The sequence below is a fragment of the Trachypithecus francoisi genome, unplaced genomic scaffold, assembly GCF_009764315.1.
Source record: "Trachypithecus francoisi isolate TF-2019V2 unplaced genomic scaffold, Tfra_2.0 Lachesis_group1, whole genome shotgun sequence".
In the NCBI taxonomy this organism is placed as follows: Eukaryota; Metazoa; Chordata; class Mammalia; order Primates; family Cercopithecidae; genus Trachypithecus; species Trachypithecus francoisi.
The window spans coordinates 168,373,046-168,397,242 of record NW_022681454.1 but is presented as its reverse complement, the minus strand read 5'-3'; the positions used below and the strand labels follow the sequence as shown (position 1 = coordinate 168,397,242).

The 24,197-nt window shown below is 35.4% G+C and overlaps 1 protein-coding gene across 2 annotated transcripts in view; it reads left to right on the top strand.

The window, feature by feature from the left end:
- The window catches only part of GLRA3 (glycine receptor alpha 3), a 172,949-nt gene that overhangs the window by 29,735 nt on the left and 119,017 nt on the right, over positions 1-24,197 (top strand). For both annotated transcript variants that reach the window (XM_033215724.1, XM_033215725.1), the window contains exon 2: positions 10,763-10,890. In XM_033215724.1, coding sequence (XP_033071615.1) covers positions 10,763-10,890 — 128 coding nt within the window. The remainder of the gene's footprint in view (positions 1-10,762; positions 10,891-24,197) is intronic.

The following is a 24,197-nucleotide window of genomic DNA, read 5'->3' as shown; positions in this document are numbered from 1 at the left end:
ATATCAGGAAACAGCTATCATTTCTCTTTGAAAAATTAAAATTCCCAAGTCCTTATTCAACTGCAGGTAGAAATGAGATCACTTCAAAATGATAATCATGTATCATATTTCACTGGCACATTGCCAACAGTGACAAGACTCAAGATCCTAGTAGCCCATCAAGTTTTAGCTATTTCTCTGTCTCCAGAGGTGTTTTAAAAGTCTTTTTTTTTTCTTTTCTTTTCTTTTTTTCTTTGAGGTGGAGTCTCGCTGTGTCACCCAGGCTGGAGTGCAGTGGTGTGATCCCTGCTCATCACAAGCTGCGCCTCACGGGTTCATGCCATTCTCCTCCCTCAGCCTCCGGAGTAGCTGGGACTACCGGCACCCGCCACTGCGCCTGGTTAATTTTTTTGTGTTTTTAGTAGAGAAGGGGTTTCAACGTGTTAGCCAGGATGGTCTCGGTCTCCTGACCTCGTGATCCGACGAGGATCACTTTTGGCCTCCCAAAGTGCTGGGATTACAGGTGTGAGCCACCGCGCCCAGCCTTAAAAGTCTTTTAAATATTCTTCCATGTTGGCCTTTTTTAAAAAAATTATTGATGTCCAAAAATTAACTTAGGGCCTGCTTCACTAGTAGTGTCTTCCCTGCAATGATTCTTTTTCTTAGCCACTATGCTTTAGTTTGAGATACTCAGTAAAACATCACATATTCCCAGATGACCAGGTTTCTCTTCAGTTGTCCCTACACTGAAGTATAGGGAGATGGGTAAAATGCTCGTGTCTTCCGTTCTGCGTCTTATTTTTCAAACTGTGGCTAGAAATATCAATTGCTTATGTAACTTACAACTTAGAAAAGCCCAAATAATAAATTTTTTTCATCAGGGCCCATAACTCTACAGGACTAGCTCATGGAGGTAGTGAATACATAGTACATTCTCTTTCTCCATCCTACCCCAAACTTCTGTGCTTCAGGAGCCGAGGCACTGATTTGTTCCCCAAGAGTCATTCTTCCCTCTGTGCAAATAACTTTTGAAAATAGACACATGGAACGTTGTGGCGCCATGTCTCAAGGTCTGTCTCAAACCCACATGATGTTTCTCACCTTCAACTTTCGCATTTTCTCTCACAATTTTAAGGTGTATTTAGCAGAGATACTTATTGACAATTTTATTAAAGTCACCATAAAACCATCTATATTTATTGGCTATTTTCATCCTCCAAAAGTGAGTGAATATATTTTCCTCCCCTATCTTTTTTTTCTTTTTTTCTTTCTTTTTTTTTTTTTTTTGAGATAGAGTCTCACTCTGTTGCCCAGGATGGAACACAGTGACACAATCCTGGCTCACTGCAGCTTTGACCACCACGGATCAGGCAATTCTCCTGCCTCAGAGTAGCTGGGACTAAAGGCGTTTGCTATCTCTTCAGCTAATTTTTGATTTTTTGTAGAGAAGAAGTCTCACTACGTTGCTCAGGCTGGTCTCAAACTCCTGGACTCAGGTCATCCTCCTACCTCAGCCTCCCAGTGCTGGGATTACAGGTGTGAGCCAATGCGCCCAGCTATTCCTCCCTTATATTATTGGATATTATTGTTAAATTTTGATATTCTGTTTCAATACTTGAATGAATCGGTTTCTGTCAATATTTATGAAATTAAAGTTTCTGAACTTTCAAGTAGCATGTCTTTATATAAATAAAAATATATAAAATACCTAAGTTAAAAACTTTCATTGATGGGAATGTATATGAGCCCACACAGAGTTTCCAAGAAAAGTTAATAGTAAATGAAATACTTGGTGCAGCACAGAAAAGAAGAGTGAAGTGTGGGAGGCAAGCTAATTACCACAGATTTTGTGGAGATTCATAAATAAAAGACTATTCCAAAAAAAAGAAAAAAAAGTCAAAGCTGCTTCCTTCCAAAGTACTGATCATAACTAATTTGCTAACAATCTGAGTAACTTGCTATAAATACGTCAGCTCTGTTGAAACTAGGAGGTTTAAACAAAATAGAAATGGCTTTAATGGTAAAGTTTCTTATCCAGAATTCATTCTAAATTAATATCGGGTTTCTTTTCACTGTCTCTTCCTACCCCGAGTTTTAAAAATCTTAAAAAAAAGTTTTTGAATATGTATGTACAAATGATGTGGGCTATTTAAAACTTTGAGTAGGATGCCAAATTGGTTATATGGAGCATGTGAAAACCCTTAAATGACTGGTTTTCTAAGGGCTGTCTGCTAATGTTCACGTGGTACAAGGCTCAGCTATTATTGTAATAAGAAGAGAGTTTTAGGAGAAATATATTAGAGTAAGAGTTTAGCTAATAAGAAGTCTTTCTGTAAGCAAAGCCTCCACCCCTTTCAGAAAAGGAAGGGGCCGGGCGCCGTAGCTTATGCCCGTAATCCCAGCAATTTGAAGGCCAAGAAGGATGGATCATGAGATCAAGAGATTGAGGCCATACTGGCCAACATGGAGAAACCCCCTCGCTACTAAAAGTACAAAGATTAGCTGGGTGTGGTGGCATATGCCTATAGTCCCAGCTACTCGGGGGGCTGAGACAGGAGAATCACTTGAACCCAGGAGGCGGAGGTTGGAGTGAGCCGATATCGCACCACTGCACTCCAGCCTGGTGACAGAGTAAGACTCTGTAAAAAAAAAAAAAAAAGAAAGAAAGAAAGAAAGTAAAGAAAGAAAAGAAAAGGAGGCCGGGCGCGGTGGCTCAAGCCTGTAATCCCAGCACTTTGGGAGGCCGAGACGGGTGGATCACGAGGTCAGGAGATCGAGACCATCCTGGCTAACACAGTGAAACCCCATCTCTACTTAAAAAAAAAATACAAAAAACTGGCCGGGCGAGGTGGCGGGCGCCTGTAGTCCCAGCTCCTCGGGAGGTTGAGGCAGGAGAATGGCGTAAACCCGGGAGGCGGAGCTTGCAGTGAGCTGAGATCCGGCCACTGCGCTCTAGCCTGGGCGACAGAGCGAGACTCCGTCTCAAAAAAAAAAAAAAGAAAAGAAAAGGAAGGGATACACTATGTAAAAATGCTTTTTAGCCAATAACTCAATGTAAATTTGCCAATAATAATTTCTTTTGAGTAAAAAATGTGAACCTTTAGAAGTAAAATCAATTGCCCATAAGCAATTGAATGGGTCTGTGTCATTGAAGGAAACATCAGTAGTACCTGAGTCCTTTCAGGCTGCAGAAACAAAATACTATAAACTGGATGGCTTATACACAACACAGTTTATTTCTCCTGGTTCTTGAGGCTGAGAAGTCTAAGATCAGAGCACCAGCAAATTGTCTGGTTTTGGGCCTGCTTCCTGGTACACAGTCCACTCTCTTTTCACTGTAACCTCACATGGTAGAAGGGGCAAGGCAAATCTCTGGGGCCTCTTTCAGAAAGGCACTAATCTCATTTGGAGCCCTTATGACCTAATCTCCTCCCAAAGGTCCCCACTCCTATTACCACCACCTTGGGGTTTAGAATTTTAACATATGAATTTTGGCGAGTCCAAAATGCATGGCATTGAGACCATAGCAACTCATAAAGAAAATTTAAATATTAATCTTTTCAGAATTTTCTCATTTTGTAGGCATCAATCTGTAGAGCTTGGTTTTGAATTCTGTTATAAAACGTGAGGATTTTGCTCACACCGTATTACGAAGGGAACCAACTGATCATTCACTTCCGTGTCATCTCATTTTTCAGCTCCTGCTCACTTCATAAGAAGACCACACAGAGTAATCAACTGAACCGTGAACATGTTAAAGATTCAGATTCGTGTTTTATATACTTTACGGGTCGTAGTGCAGTGCTTTGCATCTAACAAATTTATAAGAACTCAAAAATCATTTTTGTAATATATACCTTGCATTTGATTACATTACGGTATAAGAAAGGATACTTTTACATAATAAATAAATGCAATATAATTTTATTAGTAGTAAACTTGTCTCCATTTATAAAAGGCTTATTAGACCGGGCGCGGTGGCTCAAGCCTGTAATCCCAGCACTTTGGGAGGCCCAGACGGGTGGATTACGAGGTCAGGAGATCGAGAGCATCCTGGTTAACACGGTGAAACCCAGTCTCTACTAAAAAAAAATACAAAAAAACTAGCCGGGCGAGGTGGCGGGCGCCTGTAGTGCCAGTTACTCCGGAGGCTGAGGCAGGAGAATGGCGTAAACCCGGGAGGCGGAGCTTGTAGTGAGCTGAGATCCAGCCACTGCACTCCAGCCTGGGCGACAGAGCGAGACTCCGTCTCAAAAAAATTTAAAAAAGGCTTATTAAAGTTTGTGTATTGTATTTTAAAAATAGTTTATCATCTATTACATATTCCTCCTCCATCCCAGCCCAATGTATATTTCATGTATAGTTCTCAATACGTTTATCAAATTATATTTGTGCTTTTATTAATTTTAAATGCCATGTCAAAAGAACCATAATTTTGTGTTTAATTCACATTCATGGTAAAATACATTTTTAATCTTAAGTATTAAAGAATAGAAAAAGGCTGGGTGCAGTAGCTCATGCCTGTAATCCCAGCACTTTTGGAGGCCGAGGCTGGTGGATCATGAGGTCAGGAGATCAAGACCATCCTGGCTAACACGGTGAAACCCCGTCTCTACTAAAAATACAAAAATTTAGCTGGGCGCGGTGGCCGGTGCCTATAGTCCCAGCTATTCAGGAGGCTGAGGCAGGAGAATGGCATGAATCCAGGAGGCGGAGCTTGCAGTGAGCTGAGAACGCAGCACTGCACTCCAGCCTGGGCGACAGAGTGAGACTTCTCCGTCTAAAAAAAAAAAAAAAAAAAAAAGAATAGAAAAAAAAATGAGACATTTGATTATAAAATATATAACTGTTTTTAGAGAAAGCAGATAATTTTAGTAGATTTTCTGCTACAAGATGAAATACCTCACATCTTTCTAAGTGTATTAACCAAAGATGTATCTTCCATCTTGGTCTATGTTAGTGATAAGAGGTAGTATCTTTTCCTTCCCCCAGCTTAATTTAATTACTAATTGCATAAACAAGGAAAATGTATACATTAGTAGAAACGATATTAACAACAAATTGACCTTTGAAAAGGTTAAACACTGAGGTTATATAGATGCAATATAAATATATAGAATTATGTATTTATTTATACTTTTTTTCTCTTTGAGACTGATCTAGACATGATGCCAGGCTCTTTGGAATTTGTCAATAATGGCTGTTAAATCAATAAATGAATGGGCTACTACTCATAAAACTCTTGTCCTCTGTTAAATGGTTTGTGTATATTCCCAACCCTGGTGAATTAGTCATGATTTTTCCATAATATACTTGGAAGCAAATATTTTTGGCAATGAAAGTGTATTTCAAATAGAATATTTACAGAACCAATATCAGATTTCAGGAAATTTCAGGAAAGCACAGTTATTGCAGTAGCTCAATTATTGTTTTTTGAATACATCAACAGAAATGAAAGAAGATTTAAAATAATAACAATTTTTAACCATTAAAAATATTAAGAATGAGTTTGTCATATTTAAACAACAACAATCTTGCTTTTTTAATTTAGTTATTCAAAAGGAATATTTGGGTGCTGAGAGTGCTTGCTAATAGAGTTTGAAGTATTCAACCAGGAAGTTGGGACAATACAATTATAGTGAGCATGGTGTGTGGTGTGTGTGTGTGTGTGTGTGTGTGTGCATAAAATTGTGCTGTATTTTGATTGTTTAATGCTGCTGCTTTCCTATAAATGTCCAGGATTCTAGGAGTTCTTAAGCAACATTATCATAGACTACAGAAAATGCAAGCATCTCATGGCACTTAACATACCAGTCCCTACCATTACTTGCATTTGGAGTAATATATTTTTAAAAAGTATACAGAGATGACATCTCTACATCCACTATTGGAAAATTTTTAATACCTTATTTCTCACATTGATTCAAATATTAAACTGTTATAATAGCTGGTTGCAATGGATAAATGAGTGCTTAGTATGAGATGAGAAAAATGTGTTTTTTTGATTTTCTTATTCTATTTTAAGATTGATCTTCAATTGTAACATTTGTAAAAATAGTTTAGAAATGGGTTAATGAAAACTAGAAAAGGATAGACTTTTGCAAGATATGATTTGTATAAATGCAAGAGAGATTATTATCATTAAAATTTAGCATTGATCTGCCTAGATAAATAAAATTACTGTTTTGTCAAAGCTATTGGTAGATAGTGAAAATCTGAAATCTAAAATTAATTAAGATTTAATCTTAATTAAATCTTAGTCTTTTTTTTTCTTCATTGTGCTGGCTAATACTTGCTGTATCTGAAAATATATACGAAAAGTGAAATCATAGATAGATAGATATAATTATTTCTTTATTACTGCCACAAGAATAACAATCACTTAGAATATTTACTCTACAGTTTTTGGACATATATTTATAGGAAAATCCTAAAGATAGACTTTGCATCCTTTCTTTTAAAAGCAAATTTTGGCCAGGTACAGTGGCTCATGCCTGCAATTCCAGTGCTTTGGCAGGCCAAGGTAGGAGGACAGCTTGAGTCCAGGAGCTGGAGACTAGCCTGGACAACATAGTGAGACCCCATTAGGAGGCTGACACAGGAGGATCGCTTAAGCCCAGAAGTTCAACATTGCAGAGAGCTATGATCATGCTGCTGCACACAAGCCTAGGCAACAGAGCAAGACCCTGTCTCTAAATATAAATAAATAAATGTAAATTTGACATTACTTATGAAAAAAGGGTGTTTTTTTGAAAGACCTACAAAATAGTATCATGGTATGCAGTTGATACCATGAGAGTAAATGAAATCATTCACAAAGAGAGCAGAGGAAGAGCTCCAGAATGGAGCTGTGAGGAATATGGTTATTTAAAGCAAAGATACAGTAAAACAAATATAAAAATAAGTCTAGGAAGGCATTATTAGAGAGTGACATCAGCAAAAATAGTAGAGTAAGAAAAATATAGGAGAGTAAGGACATCGACAAATTCTCTCCTTCATGAAAGCAACAAGAAAACTGGCAAAAATATAATTGTGAGAATCAAATTTTTCAAAAGTCTGACAGTTAATCAGAGGCTTGTAGTGATTCCTGAAGTTGTTTACTAAAGAAAAACATGTTTCTCTTAGTAAAAACAGTGGGATTTATAACATTGTAATTTGCTGTATTTCCCACCCCCTCACTTCAGCTCTGTGGTGACAAAGTAAACCAATAGCCCCAAATTACAGGACAAATCCACAACCTGGCAGCCACCAGAGGAGACAGCATGGAGTCTGAACTCCTTTAAGGCCTTATTCTTTAAGAATGATCATTATTTGACTTGTCTGCAGGTTTTCTGGAATACAACATTTGCAAATCTATTTTTCTGTGACCTAACTTGGAGTTCACCCACCGCCAAAAGCCCTTTTCCTGGAGAAGTTTGTTTAAAACATGTAGAGTCAATTTTTTAACTTCACAGATGCCTAAGGCAATCAGTAATATTTGGGAAAAACAATATGCTTAACAAAAATGTTAAATGGAAAAGCATTGGATTGATATGTCCATATGGGTTTGGAAAATCGGCATATATTCCTGGTTATCCGGAAAGCTACACATATGGGCTGAATTTTTTTCTCCCAAAACTCACATGTTGAAGTCTTACCTGCCACTACCTCCAGACATGACTTTATTTGGAGATAAGGTTTGTCACCTTACCAAGAGGTAATTAAGGTAAAACAATATGCCCTAATCTGATATGTGTGGTGTGCTTATAGGAAGTTAGAACAGACACAAATACAGAAAACATCATATGAAAAAACAGAAAGTGGACATCTACAAGCCAACAAGGAGACCCTCAGAGGAAACCAACCCTGCTGACAACTTGATCTTGGACTTTTAGAATTGTGGGGAAGTTAATTTCTGTTGCATTAGCCACCTGTTCATGATACTATGTCATGGCAGGCCTAGCAAAGTAACACACCCAGGGTTGTGCGCATGCTCAGGAAAGACCTGAAAAGACCCTTAGCCCTCAACTCTGGCTGACTTTTAGGCCTCACAGAAGTGAAAGTAAAGTCTAGAGTAATCAACTGCCTGACATAGTGTTGAAGGTATGACTCCATGACACAGAGCCCCCAGCAAATACTGAGAGATGTATTGGTTCTATAAATTAATAAAATCCCTGTTCAATTACTAGCTGATCTCTAAGCTAACTAAGTAGAATGGTCACATATTATAAAGAAAGTAGACTTTACAGAATTAGCTCAGAAAAGACCCTTTAAAAAAGAGCAACAACTGTAAACTCTGGGGAGAAAAGACAATATGGTTCCCAGAGTTATATTACTTAAAATGTACAGTTTTCAATAAAAGAATAAGTTTTGCAAAGAAACAAAAATGTATGGACCAAACACAGAAAATGCAATCAATAGAAGCATGCTTAGGGAAGCAAAGACATTGCAATTAGGAGACAAAGACTTCAAATCAACTATTTTAAGCACATTTAAAGAATTAAAGGAAACCATGTACAAAGAGCTAAAAAGAAAGCATGATAATATCTCACCAAAAAGGAAATTATAAAGAGATAGAGATTATAAAAAAAGAACCAAAGAGTAATTCTGGGGTTGAAAAGCAGCCTGACAGAAATGAAAAATTCACTAGAAGTTTGGTGTTCGTTTCCTATGGCAACTGTAACAAATTACCACAAAGAACAGAAATCTATTCTCTAACAGTTCTGCAGGCCAGAAGTCTGGAATCAGTTGACTGAGTCAAAATCAAGGTGTGAGTAAGTCCATGCTACCTCCAGAAACTCTGGGGAAGAATCCATTCCTTTTCTCTTCCCACTTCTGGTGGCTGCCAGCATTCCTTCGCTGTGGTCATGTCACCCCAATTCCTGTCTCCATGGTCACATTGCCTGCCTTTTTCTGTCTCTCATCAGATATAATTCTCCTCCTTCTTATAAGGATGAATATCCTTATATGTTGTTGCATATAGAACTGCCCATGATAATCTAGGATAATCTTCCCACACTCAATGTGAAGGATTGTGATTCAGTATACACAGTCATCTAGTATTTTGAAAAGAGAAGGAGGCAGAGTATTACTGGTTCAGATCAAGGTAAATTGGTATATTTGTTGGTAGGAGGATGTAGAAGTTTATTTTCTGATAATTGAAAGGAGAGATTTTGCAAGGGAAATAAAGAGAATGGTTTAGAAGCAGCAGCATGTAGCTACAAAAGCTCCAACGATGCTTTTCCACACTATTCTTGAACCATGGAATATAAACAAATGCTTCTTGATAGGACAGGAAAAACTTACTTAAAATCAGATGGTAGAAGAGAGCTCTAGAGTCATTGAGAAGATAGATTTTTTTTAAAAAGTAACTTTATTATTATAATGATTTTTTTATTAGAATAAACTTCCCAGTGACCACAATGACAGTTTGGTCGAGCAATAATAATCAGAGATAAAGGATCACAACGTCATATAGAGCCAAGAGAATAGGGAGAAAAACACTTCCATTCTGGAAGAAAGCAAGAATGACAGATTGAGAATCACTGGGAAAAGTGACTCAGAGTGCCCAGAACAGGACAGAACCTCTAGAACAGTGCAACAGCTAATAGATACTGTTACTTGTGATTCTGTGCTTACAGAAATCTCAATGTCATATTATCACCGAGATTGATGAGATTTTAAAACTGTGCCCATGAATCACTGCATTTTTCCCTGTGGTAGACAACTTAATGATGATGACTCTAAGTCCCAATTTTACTTCACACTAAAATTCTGGCAGGAAAAATCTAAGGAATTTAATAATTGATCTTGTTATGATCATACGGTGACCCAAATGGTTTGAGATTTGGCAATGTCCTGAGTTGAATGACAGAGCTGGGAGCAAGTGATGATTGATGATCTTCAAGAAGTGACAACAGCTTGAACACATCAGTTCCAGGAAGTCAGTTTCACATTCCTGAGCAAAACTCTGTGGATAAAAAGAACCATTTGATCTTAACAAGCAGGCCCAACTTCTGTTGGAGAAGCCTATGTAAGTGAAGACCTGGACAGGAGAAGTAGCCTACACTCTGGGTTTCTGGGACAAGTAGTTGGACACAAAGGAAAAAATTTGGATGAAAAGAATATAGGAACACACTAGCTTTCCTGGACACAGGTTCTAATATAATATCCAGGTACACATGGTACATTTATGGTAATTTCTCAGTCATGACACACAATTTTAGATCTGAACAGAAGGTATTGTAGATTAATGACATGTAGGTGAAAGTAGAGTGAATTTAACTTGGTGTGTTACCAATTCAGGAAACACTCTAATTGAAGAAAAAAATATAATTGTTTAACTTATTCGAAGAAGTTTTTTACTGCTAAGAAAAATTCACAAAACCTGAAAGGTGATGTTTTCCCTCAATAAAAGCAATAAGATTGTAGTTCACAGTTGAATTTTCATATTTTCTTACACCTAAAGCAATAAGGATACATTTGGTTAAAAATTGCTGTCAGATATCAGACTTTTGTAAATACAGATTTGAAAGCTTAATATTTTGGAAGTAGCCTTTATTTTCAGGTTTAATACAAAAGAATGCCACCTCTGACAAATGGACTGAATAGATATGAAACCTTACAAGTATTGACTATAAATCTATAAATGTCTATCTTATTATAATCTTCACTGTATGATATCTAAAGTCTTATGTTTTGTTGCCAAACATATTTAGCTTAGCATTGCTATTTTGTATTTGTAGGCAACAATGATTAGAAATGCTCCTTTTTGTAAAGTCTATATTTTTGTTCTTATTTGTAGTTTGGTTGCCACAAAGGAAACAGATAGTGCAAGATCTCGAAGTGCTCCAATGTCACCTTCTGATTTCCTGGATAAACTAATGGGGAGGACATCAGGATATGATGCAAGAATCAGACCCAATTTTAAAGGTAATTGTTCTGTTTGCTATTTTATATGTGTGTTTTAAATATGCTTCAACAAGGTACAATTTTAAATTGATTCCACAAGAAATTCTAATGCTTATTTTCAACAATCTTCCAAATACTGCATTAGTCACAGATGTGTCTTGAAAAAGAAATCCATTCCCATGTTCTCAATTATCATAATTTGCCTTCTTTGACCTAGCTATGTTTTTTTTTTTTCTTCACTAACTGTTACAATACTTCTTGTCTCAACCAATGATTTTAGGAATATACATGTATGTACGTATCTTTTACTTAATTATTCTATCCGTTTTCTAACTAACTGTAATGAAATCTACTTTAATTGCTAGTGATGCACTTTCCCATTTTTTAAAACTGCCACTGTAGTACTCTCTATATTGTAAGGAATCTAACCGTTGTTGAATTCACCTATTGGGAAATAGGCTGGATTGCTAACTGACAGCCTTTGAAATATATGACATTATTCCACCTACCAAATGCTTTACCGGAATTTCTAGGAAAGAATGTGATTGTCAATTATTGAAGACTACCACTTTGTATTCTTCTGTTTAATATAGTTGTAACTAACATATAAGGATATGTAACTTATCCAGAACCACAATATATCCTGTAATTTCACTTTAATGGTAAAATATTAGAAAGCTGCTTCCAGATCCCAACTTATTTAACATGTCTTTGAATATTACTTTACCCAGTAAAGAAAATAAACAAAGTTAAAGAACATACACTTTTTTCATGGGATTCAGTTAAGCTATTTCATTGCTAAAGTTTAAAAAAGTGTTGTCTATAATGACCCTTTTTCTTTGAATTTGTCCTTATGGAAGAAAAAGAGAATTGCTTAGCAGTGGGTGAAATAATTAACTAGAATGGAGTAAAAAATATCAAGTTTGGGTAGCAGTAGCAAAAGAAGTAAAACTCACTGATAATGTCTGAGTAGAAAATTATGAATGGATTCAATTTGAGAATGAATTTAATATTTAAATTGTGGATCACACTTCTTGATTTGTTTTTAAGCTTTTCAGCCATAAATATTTTTAACTTCAGGAGGAAAACACGGAGTACAAGCTGTGCAAAAATAGTACAGCTTATAGGGGTACAATATACAAATGAAAATGAGAAACAAAAGGAGTGCAGCTTCCGGGGTACAATATACAAATAAAAATGAGAAATTTCAGTATTTTAATGATCTTTTCCAAATGGAGGGAAAGCAGTATTCCTGTGAATCCGCTGAGAACTAATTAGTAATTGATCTTGAAAAATATGAAGTTGTCATTTAAATAAACCACAAGAAGCATAATCGGGAATTAGCGGATTCACTATGGTGAGTCCATATTCAGTGATTCGTAAGTATTGCTTTCTTTTCACTGAAAACTAAAGAAGAAAATGTATTCTATTTTTAAACGTCTGTGAATATTTAAAAATCATGTAAACAGTCTCAGCAGATATTTTAATAAAACTGCAGATAAGTTACTAACCACACAAGAGTGGCCTCAGAGCTTTTGCTATTCTCTTGGAAAGTTTAGTATTGGTGTATTATTTTAACAGTTTAAAAGACAATAGAAACATTAAACTATTTTAAAATGTGATTATTACTATTTATATATAAGCTCAGGAAAGGACCCCAAGGATTTGGTGTTGCTTAAAGCAAATACTGATTCTTTTCTAAATAAAAATGTATTCCTAAAAATAAGCTGATCACCAAGCCAGATCAGAGGTGATTAGGTTTTGGGGGAGACTAAAATTCATGCTTACACCCCAGTGTCACTAAATGAAGACAAAGAAAAAGAAAAACAGAAATTTTCTCTCATTGTTTTTCAAAATATATTGTGCTCTAAACATTAGGGAAAAAATGCAGGCTGCATTGAATAATCAAAAATAATATTATCAATTATACAAAAATAATAGTTTAATAGGTTAGTTTTTGGTTAACACTTTTTGCTTTTTCATCTTTTGCAAGGGTCAAACATTATTGACTTTAGCAAACATACTTATAACTCCACTTCCTAATTAAGCATATTCAATTCTGTTTCATTTCATTGGATAAAATAACATCATAATCTTTTGACCATCATTTCATTGCCCAATATTGGAATATAAATAAAATAGTCTTTACATGCCATTTCTTCCTTATGGCTAACAGGAGAATATGTAGGTGCTAACAAACTGAATCCAACACCTAACAGAAGATATTTACACAAAAGGAGGTGAGAAGGATCAGCCTTTGTGTCATCATGTACCAGGGTCCACCTCACCTCAGGCAAAAATAAACTCATCAAACACACAAGTAGAAAATGAAGAACCTGTTCTCCTGATAATATTTCAATCATTTTTTTTCTCTGTGGTAGCTCACATGACTAAAAATACAATCCCTTGCCATGCTGATTTTGTACCTTTCCCCACATCAATGTTTTTGGAAGAAACCTAGTTAGCTCATCAAATGAACTAATTTAAAATTGGTGTTATGTATGCTTTCCCATTCTATTGTCAAAGACAATGAATTAATAGTAAGCGAGTTTAGAGACATGAATATTAGTAGTATTAAAGTTTTTAAATAAGCATGATTATCTAAAAGAGTTTTAAAAGAGGAATGGGGGCTCATGCCTCTAATCCCAGTGTTTTGGGAGGCTGAGGCGGGAGGATTGATTGAGGCTAGGAGTTTGAGACCAGTTCTGAGACACCCATCTCGCCAAAAAAACAAAAACAAAAACAAACAAACAAACAAAAACTAGTCAGACATAGTGGCACACACCTTTAGTCCCGGCTTCTTGGGAGGCTGAGGCAGGAGGATTGCTTGAGCCCAGTTGTTGGAGGTTACAGTGAGCTATGGTTGTGCCACTGCACTCCAGCATGGGTGACAGAGCAAGACTCTATCTCCAAAAAAACAAGAAGGATGGGAATTGTAATATATGTAAAAATATATTACAATAACCAAAATTATTTGATCCTCACTTCTTCTTAAACACAGAGAAACATAACATACCTAGATAAGTGATCACTTGATAGAAAAGTGCTTATAAAATATGAAAGCATTGGAAAATACCTATATGTTTACCCTCTCTAGAATTCATAAGTTTTGTAAAAGGCAAACATAAAATTTCACTATGGACATTATCAGACAATTAACAGAAAAGAAATGGAAATGTTTAATCTCATTAGCAAAAGCAAAGTATATAACAATAGTATGGCATTTTTACCTTTCAACGATTTAAAAATGAGAAATGTTCCAGTATTATATAACCGAAATTATAAACACCAAAATTATGGTGTTTGTTTCTATTGTTCGGTCACTTCTCTTTAAAAAGTACACTTTAAAAAAATCTCACCTCTTGAAGACTATGTAGTTTAATGGTATTAAAACGTACCACAGAAAAGTATAAATACATAATTCTCTTAAAGCACTTTAAATTGGTATTGACCATGGATAAGACAGCCTCTTCCATCGAACATTATTTAAATCAATACTGAAATAAGCTAAAATAATTAGGTGCTTAACTCATTAACATTATCTTTCCTTTTCACTGATTAATCTGTTCTCTTCCCCTCCAGAGTAGTATTAATTTATCTGAAACATTTTTGAGAATCAGATTTATCCAATAATGATCCTGTGCCTTTAGGATAATTTGACATAAGTATAAAAACTACTTCAAATTTCTATTATATCTTAGTCCTATTAAATATAATGATTTTAAAAACTATTATTTAAAAGGCATTTAATAATGATACATGGGTTTAGAAGTGTTCTGAGAGCTGCTAAAAAGAACTAGAAAGTAAAGCTGCAAATATCACTCAACTAGTTGATCATGCAATAGAAATTAGAATTTTGTCCAAGTCATTATTTCAAAAATTTGGTCTTAAGGAGGAGAAATGTTATATACAGAAATGGTTATTTTTGTGTTCACTTTGGCAAAGGTCATTGGTAAGAACAGTGAATTTGCATCTGAGTTTTGATGTTATCAGGGGTTCTTTGTGTTTTTTTTTTTTTTTTTTTTTTTTTTTTAACCAACCTCATGTCAAATCGGGTTAGCTTATTATTGTTTTATCCCGTGATGTGACTGAGAAAAATATATGACACATTATAAAGGCAAAAAAAAAAAAAAGGAAAAGAAATAGTTATTTTTATTTTGAAAATGAAAATAATAGGTAGATTGCACCATTTTTTTCTCACAATTTTGAAATCTTTCCTCTTTAGAAGCCTTTTTGGTTAGGGAAAAGAACAGAAACAGAACTGGCACAGACTACAGGCCGTGGTGCTCACTGGACGGCACTGCCTAATGGTGTTACAGAGTTGGAGGGACAGATTAAGAATTAAGGAAAGACTTAATAATCCTTGAAAATGGTAGCTTCTTTATATATATATACATATATGTGTATATGTATATATATATACACACACACACATATAAATTAAAACTTGAAAACTAAAGAGTAGGATATTCTAGCCTTGTCTCCATTCACTGAAAAACAAAATAAAATCAAATAAATTAAAATAGATTTTCATTTTCAAGACAGGATTAATGCTTATATATTTTCTGAGTTCTGGCTTTTCTAATTTTTTTTAAATTAATAGACTTGTTTTAAAGAGCAGTTTTAGGTTTACAGAATAATTGATTGGCAAGTGCATATTTGCCCTCTGCTCCCCAACAGTGTACCCTGTTATTGGCATCTTCATATTCATGTGGTATATTTATTATTATTGATGAACTAAGATTAGTACATTATTATTAACTGAAGTCCATAATTTACATTCAAATTCATTCTTTGTTCTGTACATTTTTTGTGGGTTTTGAAAAATTCATAAAAACATGTGTTTATCATTACTGTATCATACAGAATAATTTCACTGCCCTAAAACCTCCTGTGCTTGCGCTATGAATATCTCTCTCTCCCACTTCCCCTCATCTACCCCTAGTCTCTGGCAATCAATGATCTTTTCACTGTCTCTAGAGTTTTGCCTTTTCCAGGAAGTCATATAATTAGAATCATACAGTATGTAGACTTTTCCAATTGGCTTTGTTCAGGTAGCAAGATGCTTTTCAGGTTCCTCTGTGTCTTTTCTGGCTTGATATCTCATTTCTTTTTATCACTGAATAATATTCCAGGATAATCTCTTTTGTATGCATTTGACATTAAAGAAACTTTATACAATTATCGAGCTGCAGAATTCTAGCTCAGAAGTTTGCAGATGTTGATTCATTGCCTGCTGACATTTAATATCATAAAGAAGTCAAATCTCATTTTGATTTCTGCTCCTTTATATATAGGCTATTTTTTTTCTGCCTATCTCTGGACATTTTTCAGTAGGAGGATTTCTGCTTATGCTGGCACTGTTTTGTGTTATTTCTGTAAAACAATACTTCTTTATTTTTTAACAAAAATCTGCTATCTTCCCCTGTCATTTGTGTCCAGCACATTTCACTCATCCCCTTCTCTCCTTTCTGCTTTCCCTCTACATTTAAAGAGAATTGTTCAGATTTGTCCTCAGAATCACAGATTTGATATTACAGGGTACCATTTATCCAATTCTTGAATGTTTAGGGAGATTTTAACTCTGTAATTGTGTTTTGGTCTCTTCACAATCCTCTTTATCCTAAACCATTTTCCCTGAATGTGAAGTTTTGGACGTTGTGTTACAAGTTGCTACGCAGGTGTTAATTTGTATGTTTATTTGTTTGTCAGTTTTATTATGACAATAGTAACAACCGTGTACCTGAAGTTGCTGAAAAAATGTCTACAAGTGTCAGTGATGAAAAGCAGTGGTTCACCCTCAACACTCACGATGCACAATTCCACTTCTCTGAGGCAAACACTCCAAAAACAAAATGTATTTCTGTTGATTGTCTGTTCCAATCTATTTGATTGCTTTCTAAGCCTTTCACAATGCAGGCATTACGAGATTCCTTTGCACTAACTAGACTGATAATTTAATGCCTCATTTATTGCATTCTGCCCTTTTTGTTTTTCTTCTCTGCCCAATGATTTGTTGTGTCATCCTGCAGGATAAATTCTTTATATTGTTCATTCTCTTTAAACCACTAGTTTTCTTATGTGTGATAGAATGTCTGTGACTCAGGAAGAATTGAGGGGTGATTAGTTTGGGTGGGATAGGAGGGCCATTTTTCTGCTATTTCTCTACCTCGAAAGGGAACTCTGACACAGGCTGCATTGCTCTGGCCGGAGCTTTCTTAGGTGAGTGTTGAGATTTGACTAGGCTTTATTCTTGGGTGCTACAGATGGTGAAATAGAGCAGACTTTAGGTTTGATGTACTGTCAGGTACTATGTTTGCCCTAATCATCGATGAAGTTATTTCCATTTCCTCAAAAATTCCATAGGGCTAAATACCAGGACACCGTTGCTCCACAGAAATACAGAGGGGAAGCAGGAAGCTTTCAAGACAGATGCCAGGCCCTCTCCCTGGGGTCCTCTTCTCACTCCCCACCTCCTTCTCCTCTCCATGCAGTCCCTGCTTGCTTTTATTTTGGGTTTGCCTCCATTTCATTTGTCAACCATTTTTATCTGCCTCTGTATTTTATGTCATTAAACTAATTATAATTTTTCTCCTATTCTTTTTGCTATGATACACTTATTCTCATCAAAATTTGATTATGTAATATCATTTTTATGTCTTCAGAAAGAAAATGATGTTCAATTCTCTGTCTTGAAACAGAAGTTTCTAGATGTCATCTGAAACTAGAAGCATGTTTAACATAAAACAATTGAATTGCAAGTAAAAGTACATTTATAAGACAACAAAACATTATTTCACTGGAATATTTTACCAATCACTGCTGGATTTTACTTCTTTCTTTTGATCCTAATCTTGGTGTCCCTCCGTTGGTCTCTTATGACTCTTAAGTGCAACTTCAGAAAGTATTGTCTCAGTAATCACCCAATTCTGTTTTCCTCCCAAGTAGTTACTGCATTTTTGTTAAGTTTTCTTATGTTATTTCCAGTGGCCACTCTCTTTTTATGTAGATATAACTTTTGTTTGCCTTCACAATGTATTTGTGGTTTCTGTCTTTTACCCTTAAATATTTCACTAATCCTTTTCTCTCTTCATCACGAATTTACTCTTTCTAGTACTCTATTCTATAACATCATCTATGCCAAGGGTGGCATGTGTACTCAAACTCATTTTCTACATGTACTTTTATTAGGGTAAATGTTAGCATTGCAAAGTTCTCCTTTATCCATTTTTACCATTCCTATCCACCAAGATACTATTGTTCTTGAATAATATTTACAATTATTTTTGAAAAAGGTACATTTCTGTTTGAATTTTTACTTAAAAAGTCATTTTAACAAGAAATATCTCTTGAATAATAAGCTCTTCTAAAACTATACATGTTCATTTGAAATGTTGATGGAGTTGGAATCTGAACCCTGTATTTTTTGTTGGTATTTGCTTTTTTTTGTTTTTTGTTTTTTGTTTTTTTGAGGCAGAGTCTCGCTCTGTCACCCAGGCTGGAGTGCAGTGGCCTGATCTCAGCTCACTGCAAGCTCCGCTTCCCAGGTTTATGCCATTCTCCTGCCTCAGCCTCCAGAGTAGCTGGGACTACAGGCGCCCGCCACCTCGCCCGGCTAGTTTTTGTATTTTTTAGAAGAGACGGGGTTTCACCATGTTAGCCAGGATGGTCTCAATCTCCTGACCTCGTGATCCGCCCGTCTCGGCCTCCCAGTGAATTCTTTCTGTAGTAATTATTTCTCTTTTTTGTATTTTGCAATAATCTGAAGCTAACGGAAGTGTTACAAGTACAAAGGTTTTTTCTGAACCACTTCAATGTAAGTTGTTGACCTGATGTCCCAGTACTTGAGTATTTACTACAAGTAAAAACATTCTCCTCGATAATCACAATCTAACCAATATAACAAGAAAAACAGTTGAATATATGGCTGCCATCTAATTTGCTGATCTTTATTCAAATGTCATCCATTATCTGATAATTTATGATAAAAGGATTCAGTTTAGAGCCCCTTCATATTTTATTGGTCATTTCTCATAGTCTTTTTCAGTCTGAACCAGCACTTTATTCTTTCTGTGACTGTCATGATGTTGACATTTAAAAAATATTCTTATTCAGTTATTTAGAAGAATATACTTCACTTTGCATTTGTCTAATGCTTCCTCATGATTCAAATTAGGTAGTACATTTAGCAGGGATATTACGGGAATGATGATATGTTTTGACTGCCTTCTATTTGATGGTGGACCATGTCAGATTTTGCCATTACTGGTTATGTTTACTTTGATTACCTGATTAAGTTGGTGCCTGCCAGGATATGTCTGTATATACCCACATTTAAGCATAAATAAACACACACATATGCATGCACACACACAAACACACACATTTATACACCAATTTTCATCTATACTTCTGTATCTTTTGAAAACCATGAGTTCACACTGATTATCTCAATACCATATGTTTAGTCTAGTTTCTAAGTTCCCATACTTTAACTTCCTCTTCCAACAGCAAGAAACCAGGCTCCCATTATCCTCAATATAATTACTTATTTAATCAATATGTAATGAATCTCCCTTGTTTGCTGCTACTTCTTCTTTTACACAAGTGCCTTCCTCGGCCTGGTGGGACTCCGAAGCCTTCCTCAGGTTCATCTCCTTGTGTAGATACCTGTTCAGACTCCATCTCCGCAAGCCAGGATGGTCCCATGGAGACATACACCTTGCCCATCTATGGTTCTAATACCCAACACCAGGCTTCTCTATCATGGGCACATCCTCCTCTCTCACTGGGCCTCCAACATTTCCTGCATGTGGAACTTCTCCACAATGTCCTTCTCTCCTGCCTGAGGTTATTACAACCCCCTCAGCCATCCCAGCACTTAAGCCTATTTTGCACTGCCCAAACAAATGACTTCAGTGCAGCATTTGGGGGAAGGAAAGAGAAGGGAAGGGAAAGAGAAAGGGGAAGAACAAACAGGATTCTGCTTCTATGCCATGATTTATACCTTTCTAAAGAACCTAACAAATAATTTAAAATTCAGATTTTAAGTCGTCAAATATTCTTTGTAAATAAAAAATAAAATAACATCTCTCCTTGTGACATGTGTGTGCATTTATCTAAAATAAAACAAGTTTCTAGTTAGAATTATTTTGAAATTTAATCTTTTAATTGCATTCTGTATCTATAAAAAGGATAAAACTTTAATACAACATTACATGAAAACTTCTTTCATCATTTTTATGAACAACTGAGTTGTTTGCTTGTTTTCTTACTTGCTCTAGATCTGCCTAGTGAACGATTTTTCCCCAATATGAATAACAATAATATCATTGCCAAGATTTTGCATTGTACTTTGCTATTCTGCCATCACTTCATGTCTTAAACTAAAGGGCCATCTTCTATTTCTTTAAAATAACATCTAAATGAAAACTTACTGCTGAAAACATCTGCAACTACTGTCATTTGTTTTTAAGGACTATGCCTAAAGTCGTGAACAATTTAAAAACACAATTTGCCATATGGATGCTATGGCAGTTATTTGCTCTGTTGCTTAACATAGGAGTGTATTGGATAGATATAACAGCTTTTACATTGGCACAGAGAAGTAGCAGATTGGCCAAGAATGCTAAACAGGTGCTCTCTGTAATGGCAATAGAAGATTCATAATCTTCTCTGAGCTTCGTTCTCTACACAATTTTTGAATGTCTATGTCAAAGCTAGGATAGAAAGACTACTCCAAGATTGCTGCAGTAATCTCACATGGACCAGAAACCCAAGGGGTAGAACGTGGTACCTTTAAAACATTATGATGCTGTATCCTTTTCATTCTTTGTAATCTATCTCCAAGGACTGTCATTGTCCTGGGGGTCAAGTCGCTTCTGTCCCCACCCCAGACTATTATCATAAATTTCTGTTTTTTCTGTCTGTATGCTTTTGCCCATTCATGCAAACATTCACGAGTCATGTTAGTTCCTACACTTCCAAAGTCAAGAATCTGTTATGGCTCCAAAGCTTTCTTAAAGTAAATCCCAAATACCTTGTTATTACATTGAAGAGACTCCATGATCTGAAATCATTTTTATTTCCAAACTGATTTTTATTTGAATATTTTAAAATTTTAAGTTATTCTTATTTATTCATGTGTGTCTATCTGTCTGCCTTTCATGTAAGTGTCTACTATAGTTACGAAATTTGGAGTTAGGATTTGATGTCCAAATTCACTCACCCTTCTTTCTGCTGAAGAAGAAAATATATACACAAGTAAATAGTCAAAGGAGAATGAAATCACACTTTTTTATGTTCTAATATCCACGCAAGGAACATGTTATAACCATATGGAGAATAAAGTTTAGGCCTGAGACAATTGTGAGCTACTTTATTTGCACATGAAATTTAGGTTTTGAAACCAGATGACTTTTCAGCTTTAGGAAGAGCTTTCTGCTTCTTATTGGAGGACTGTTATGGAGGCTGAGGCTGGAGCCTATTTCAAATACAATGAGGCATTACGATCCCAACTATTAGTGAAAGCCTAAATTAGTCAATTCTTTGACCGTTATTCTTCTGTGGAAACATGTCATTTTCTTTATTTCATCCTTCGACCTTACGATTTGAGCCTCTGGTCAACTAGGGATATCAGCACCATATTTTAGAAAGAAAAAAAAAAATATCAGAGATTTCCCCCTCCAAAGACTGTACCTAACACTGCTCCTTTCAGAACCTTCCTGGAGTCATTAGGATGTGCCACACAACACTTGCTCCCAGGGGACACTGAAATGTATCAGAACGCATTTCACTAACTTCAGAACCTTGAAGCCTATGCTGAATTTTTGCCTCCATTTGCTCTTTCACCACTATTGTCCATAAACATATAGAAACTAATTAAATTTATAAAACGAGACAAAATATATTATAGAGAATACCTCATCCTTTATTCAATGCGTGTGGCAAATTAAAATCCAAGAAATACTCTTTCCCTTTCTAAACTAAAATAAGAAAAATTATCTCCCCACTCTTTTATTTATTTCTGTTTCAACCACAAGGATCCCAATCCAATGGAGCTAGCATGTTCTAGTAGTAGCTTCCCCCGGGTCATGTTTCCCCAACGGCACCCAAAGCGGGTAACCCATCAGCATTTTATTTACAGGTGATTTAACCCAATTCTGATGTTCTTATGTTTTCCTTTTACCAGAGAGCATGACAGAATTTATCTCAAGCCAAATAATGTTCCTCACATTCATATTGCTATTCCAATAAAAAATAATTAGTAGGATTGTAGTATTATCTAGGGGAACAAGAGAATAACCTAGAAAATATGAAAGATTGGTTTTAGCTTTTCAAGGATGCCAGTTGGCCTACAGATACTTTTCAGAGTTCCTATTAGACTCACATTAAGAAAAAATTAACTTCTGACAGTTGTAACCTCATACTTTTTTTTATGATGGAATTTTGTTTTAATCATGGAGTAAACTATGTATATTCCTCTCTCATATAGTGACATATAAGACACTGCTCTCATCTTACAAATTTTAGAAATTTGTAAACTCTTAGAAATAAGCAATGAAAATATTTTAAAATGCTCATTAGTAACTAAATACAGCGCCTCTAGGATTCAGGCCTTTTCTTAGGTTCTTATTATTACATGTCCATCCTTCGTATTTAAAACAATTTAACTTCCATATTGGTTTGAATTATATGTTCTAGACATTCCCATGTTTAGTAAACTTTAGGCCCTTTCTAAGTACATAGCATCTACTCTGTTTTATTAACAGTGTTCACCACATTTATAATAGGCAACTCTTCTACTGAAATTAGTAGCTTTGAGTTTTCAATGCTCCCAAGCCCTGACTTCTATTTCTGTATATTTCTATTCCTAAGAAAATCTGTTAGCCCTGTAGTATAGTGGCCCCAGATATTTTCGAGTCGGTAATTCCTTAGGACAGTCATTTCCAAACATTCTTGCACATGTTAATGACCTAGGAAGCTTTAAAAAATACTGATGCCTTGGTTGCATGCCATACCAACCAAAGTAGGTGAGAATCAGCTATGTATATTTTGTAAAGATCCCCAGGTGATTTCAATGTGCAGCACAGAATTTAAAGGACTTTGAAACCTAGACTTTATTTTTAAATAATTTTATTAATGCAGCAAGATAAATAGCCAACTAGAGAATAGGTTGAAAAGCAAATTAAGATGAAAATCATGAACCAGTAATCAAATAAATGTAAATTGCAACCTCAAATGATATTTTAGACCATTTTAACTAATGAAATAGTTTTTAAAAAAATATTGGAACAAATGAAACATCCTAGTTATTTTCAGAAAGAAAAACAAGTCATCTACAAAATGGCTTTGGACTTTTCAATGGCAATGCTGAAAAGTAGAAGATAATGAAAAATTATCTTCAAAATTCATAAGAAAAAACATTTCCAGCCTAAAAGTTTCTACTAACTGTACATTAAGTGTGAATGCAAAACAACAACAAAAACAGACATTTATGGACAGGGACTCTCTCAAAAGCTTCATAACCTTATGCAGCATTTGTCAAAATATTGCTGAAGCATATGTTCCACTAAAATGAAGAAATGAACCAAGAAAGAAGTGTGGGACCATGAAAGAGGATCCCACAACAGAAAGCTATGGAAGTAATTCCTAGCATGATTGGGAGGTCATAGAACGATTGCTTTGAACCAGAGCAAAACATTCTCATTACATCCCTCTGTAAATCCAGAGGAAGGTAAAGTTCATAGAGCAACTGATGGATCTGTACATACTGAATGAAAATTTAGACATTTCAGCACTTGTCAATAAGTTAACAATTCATGTGAAGAAAGCTATGTGAAATATTATACATGAAACAATTGCCAATCTCAGGAAAATTTTCTGCAGGAAAGGAAAAAGTAAGCATAATATACTCTATTGTTTGGCTTGGGTAAATATCTACCTTGTCATATTAATGTAAAAAGTGATGATTGAGCTAACAAAAAAGACCAAGCCTTTTTTCATATAGAAAATTGGATAATGGGAGTACAGAAAAAAAGGCTTGTATTAGTAGAGGTAGGGATGATGTATGTAAAAAGGCTAAATCTTTATCTTCTTTGTGGGCATCAGAAGATGTGACTAAAAGAACAAACATATTATGTAGAGAAATTGAGGTAAATGTCCAAAGAATTGATTAAATGAATTGAAATAATTATCTCTGAAAAGAGGGAAACAGAAATAAGGCAAGAGGCTACTAGGCATTTTTGTAGCAAACCTTGTAAAATCAATTTACTCAAAAATTATACTCAGGTTTAAAAAAAGAAAGAAATTAGGCTTAGATATCAGTT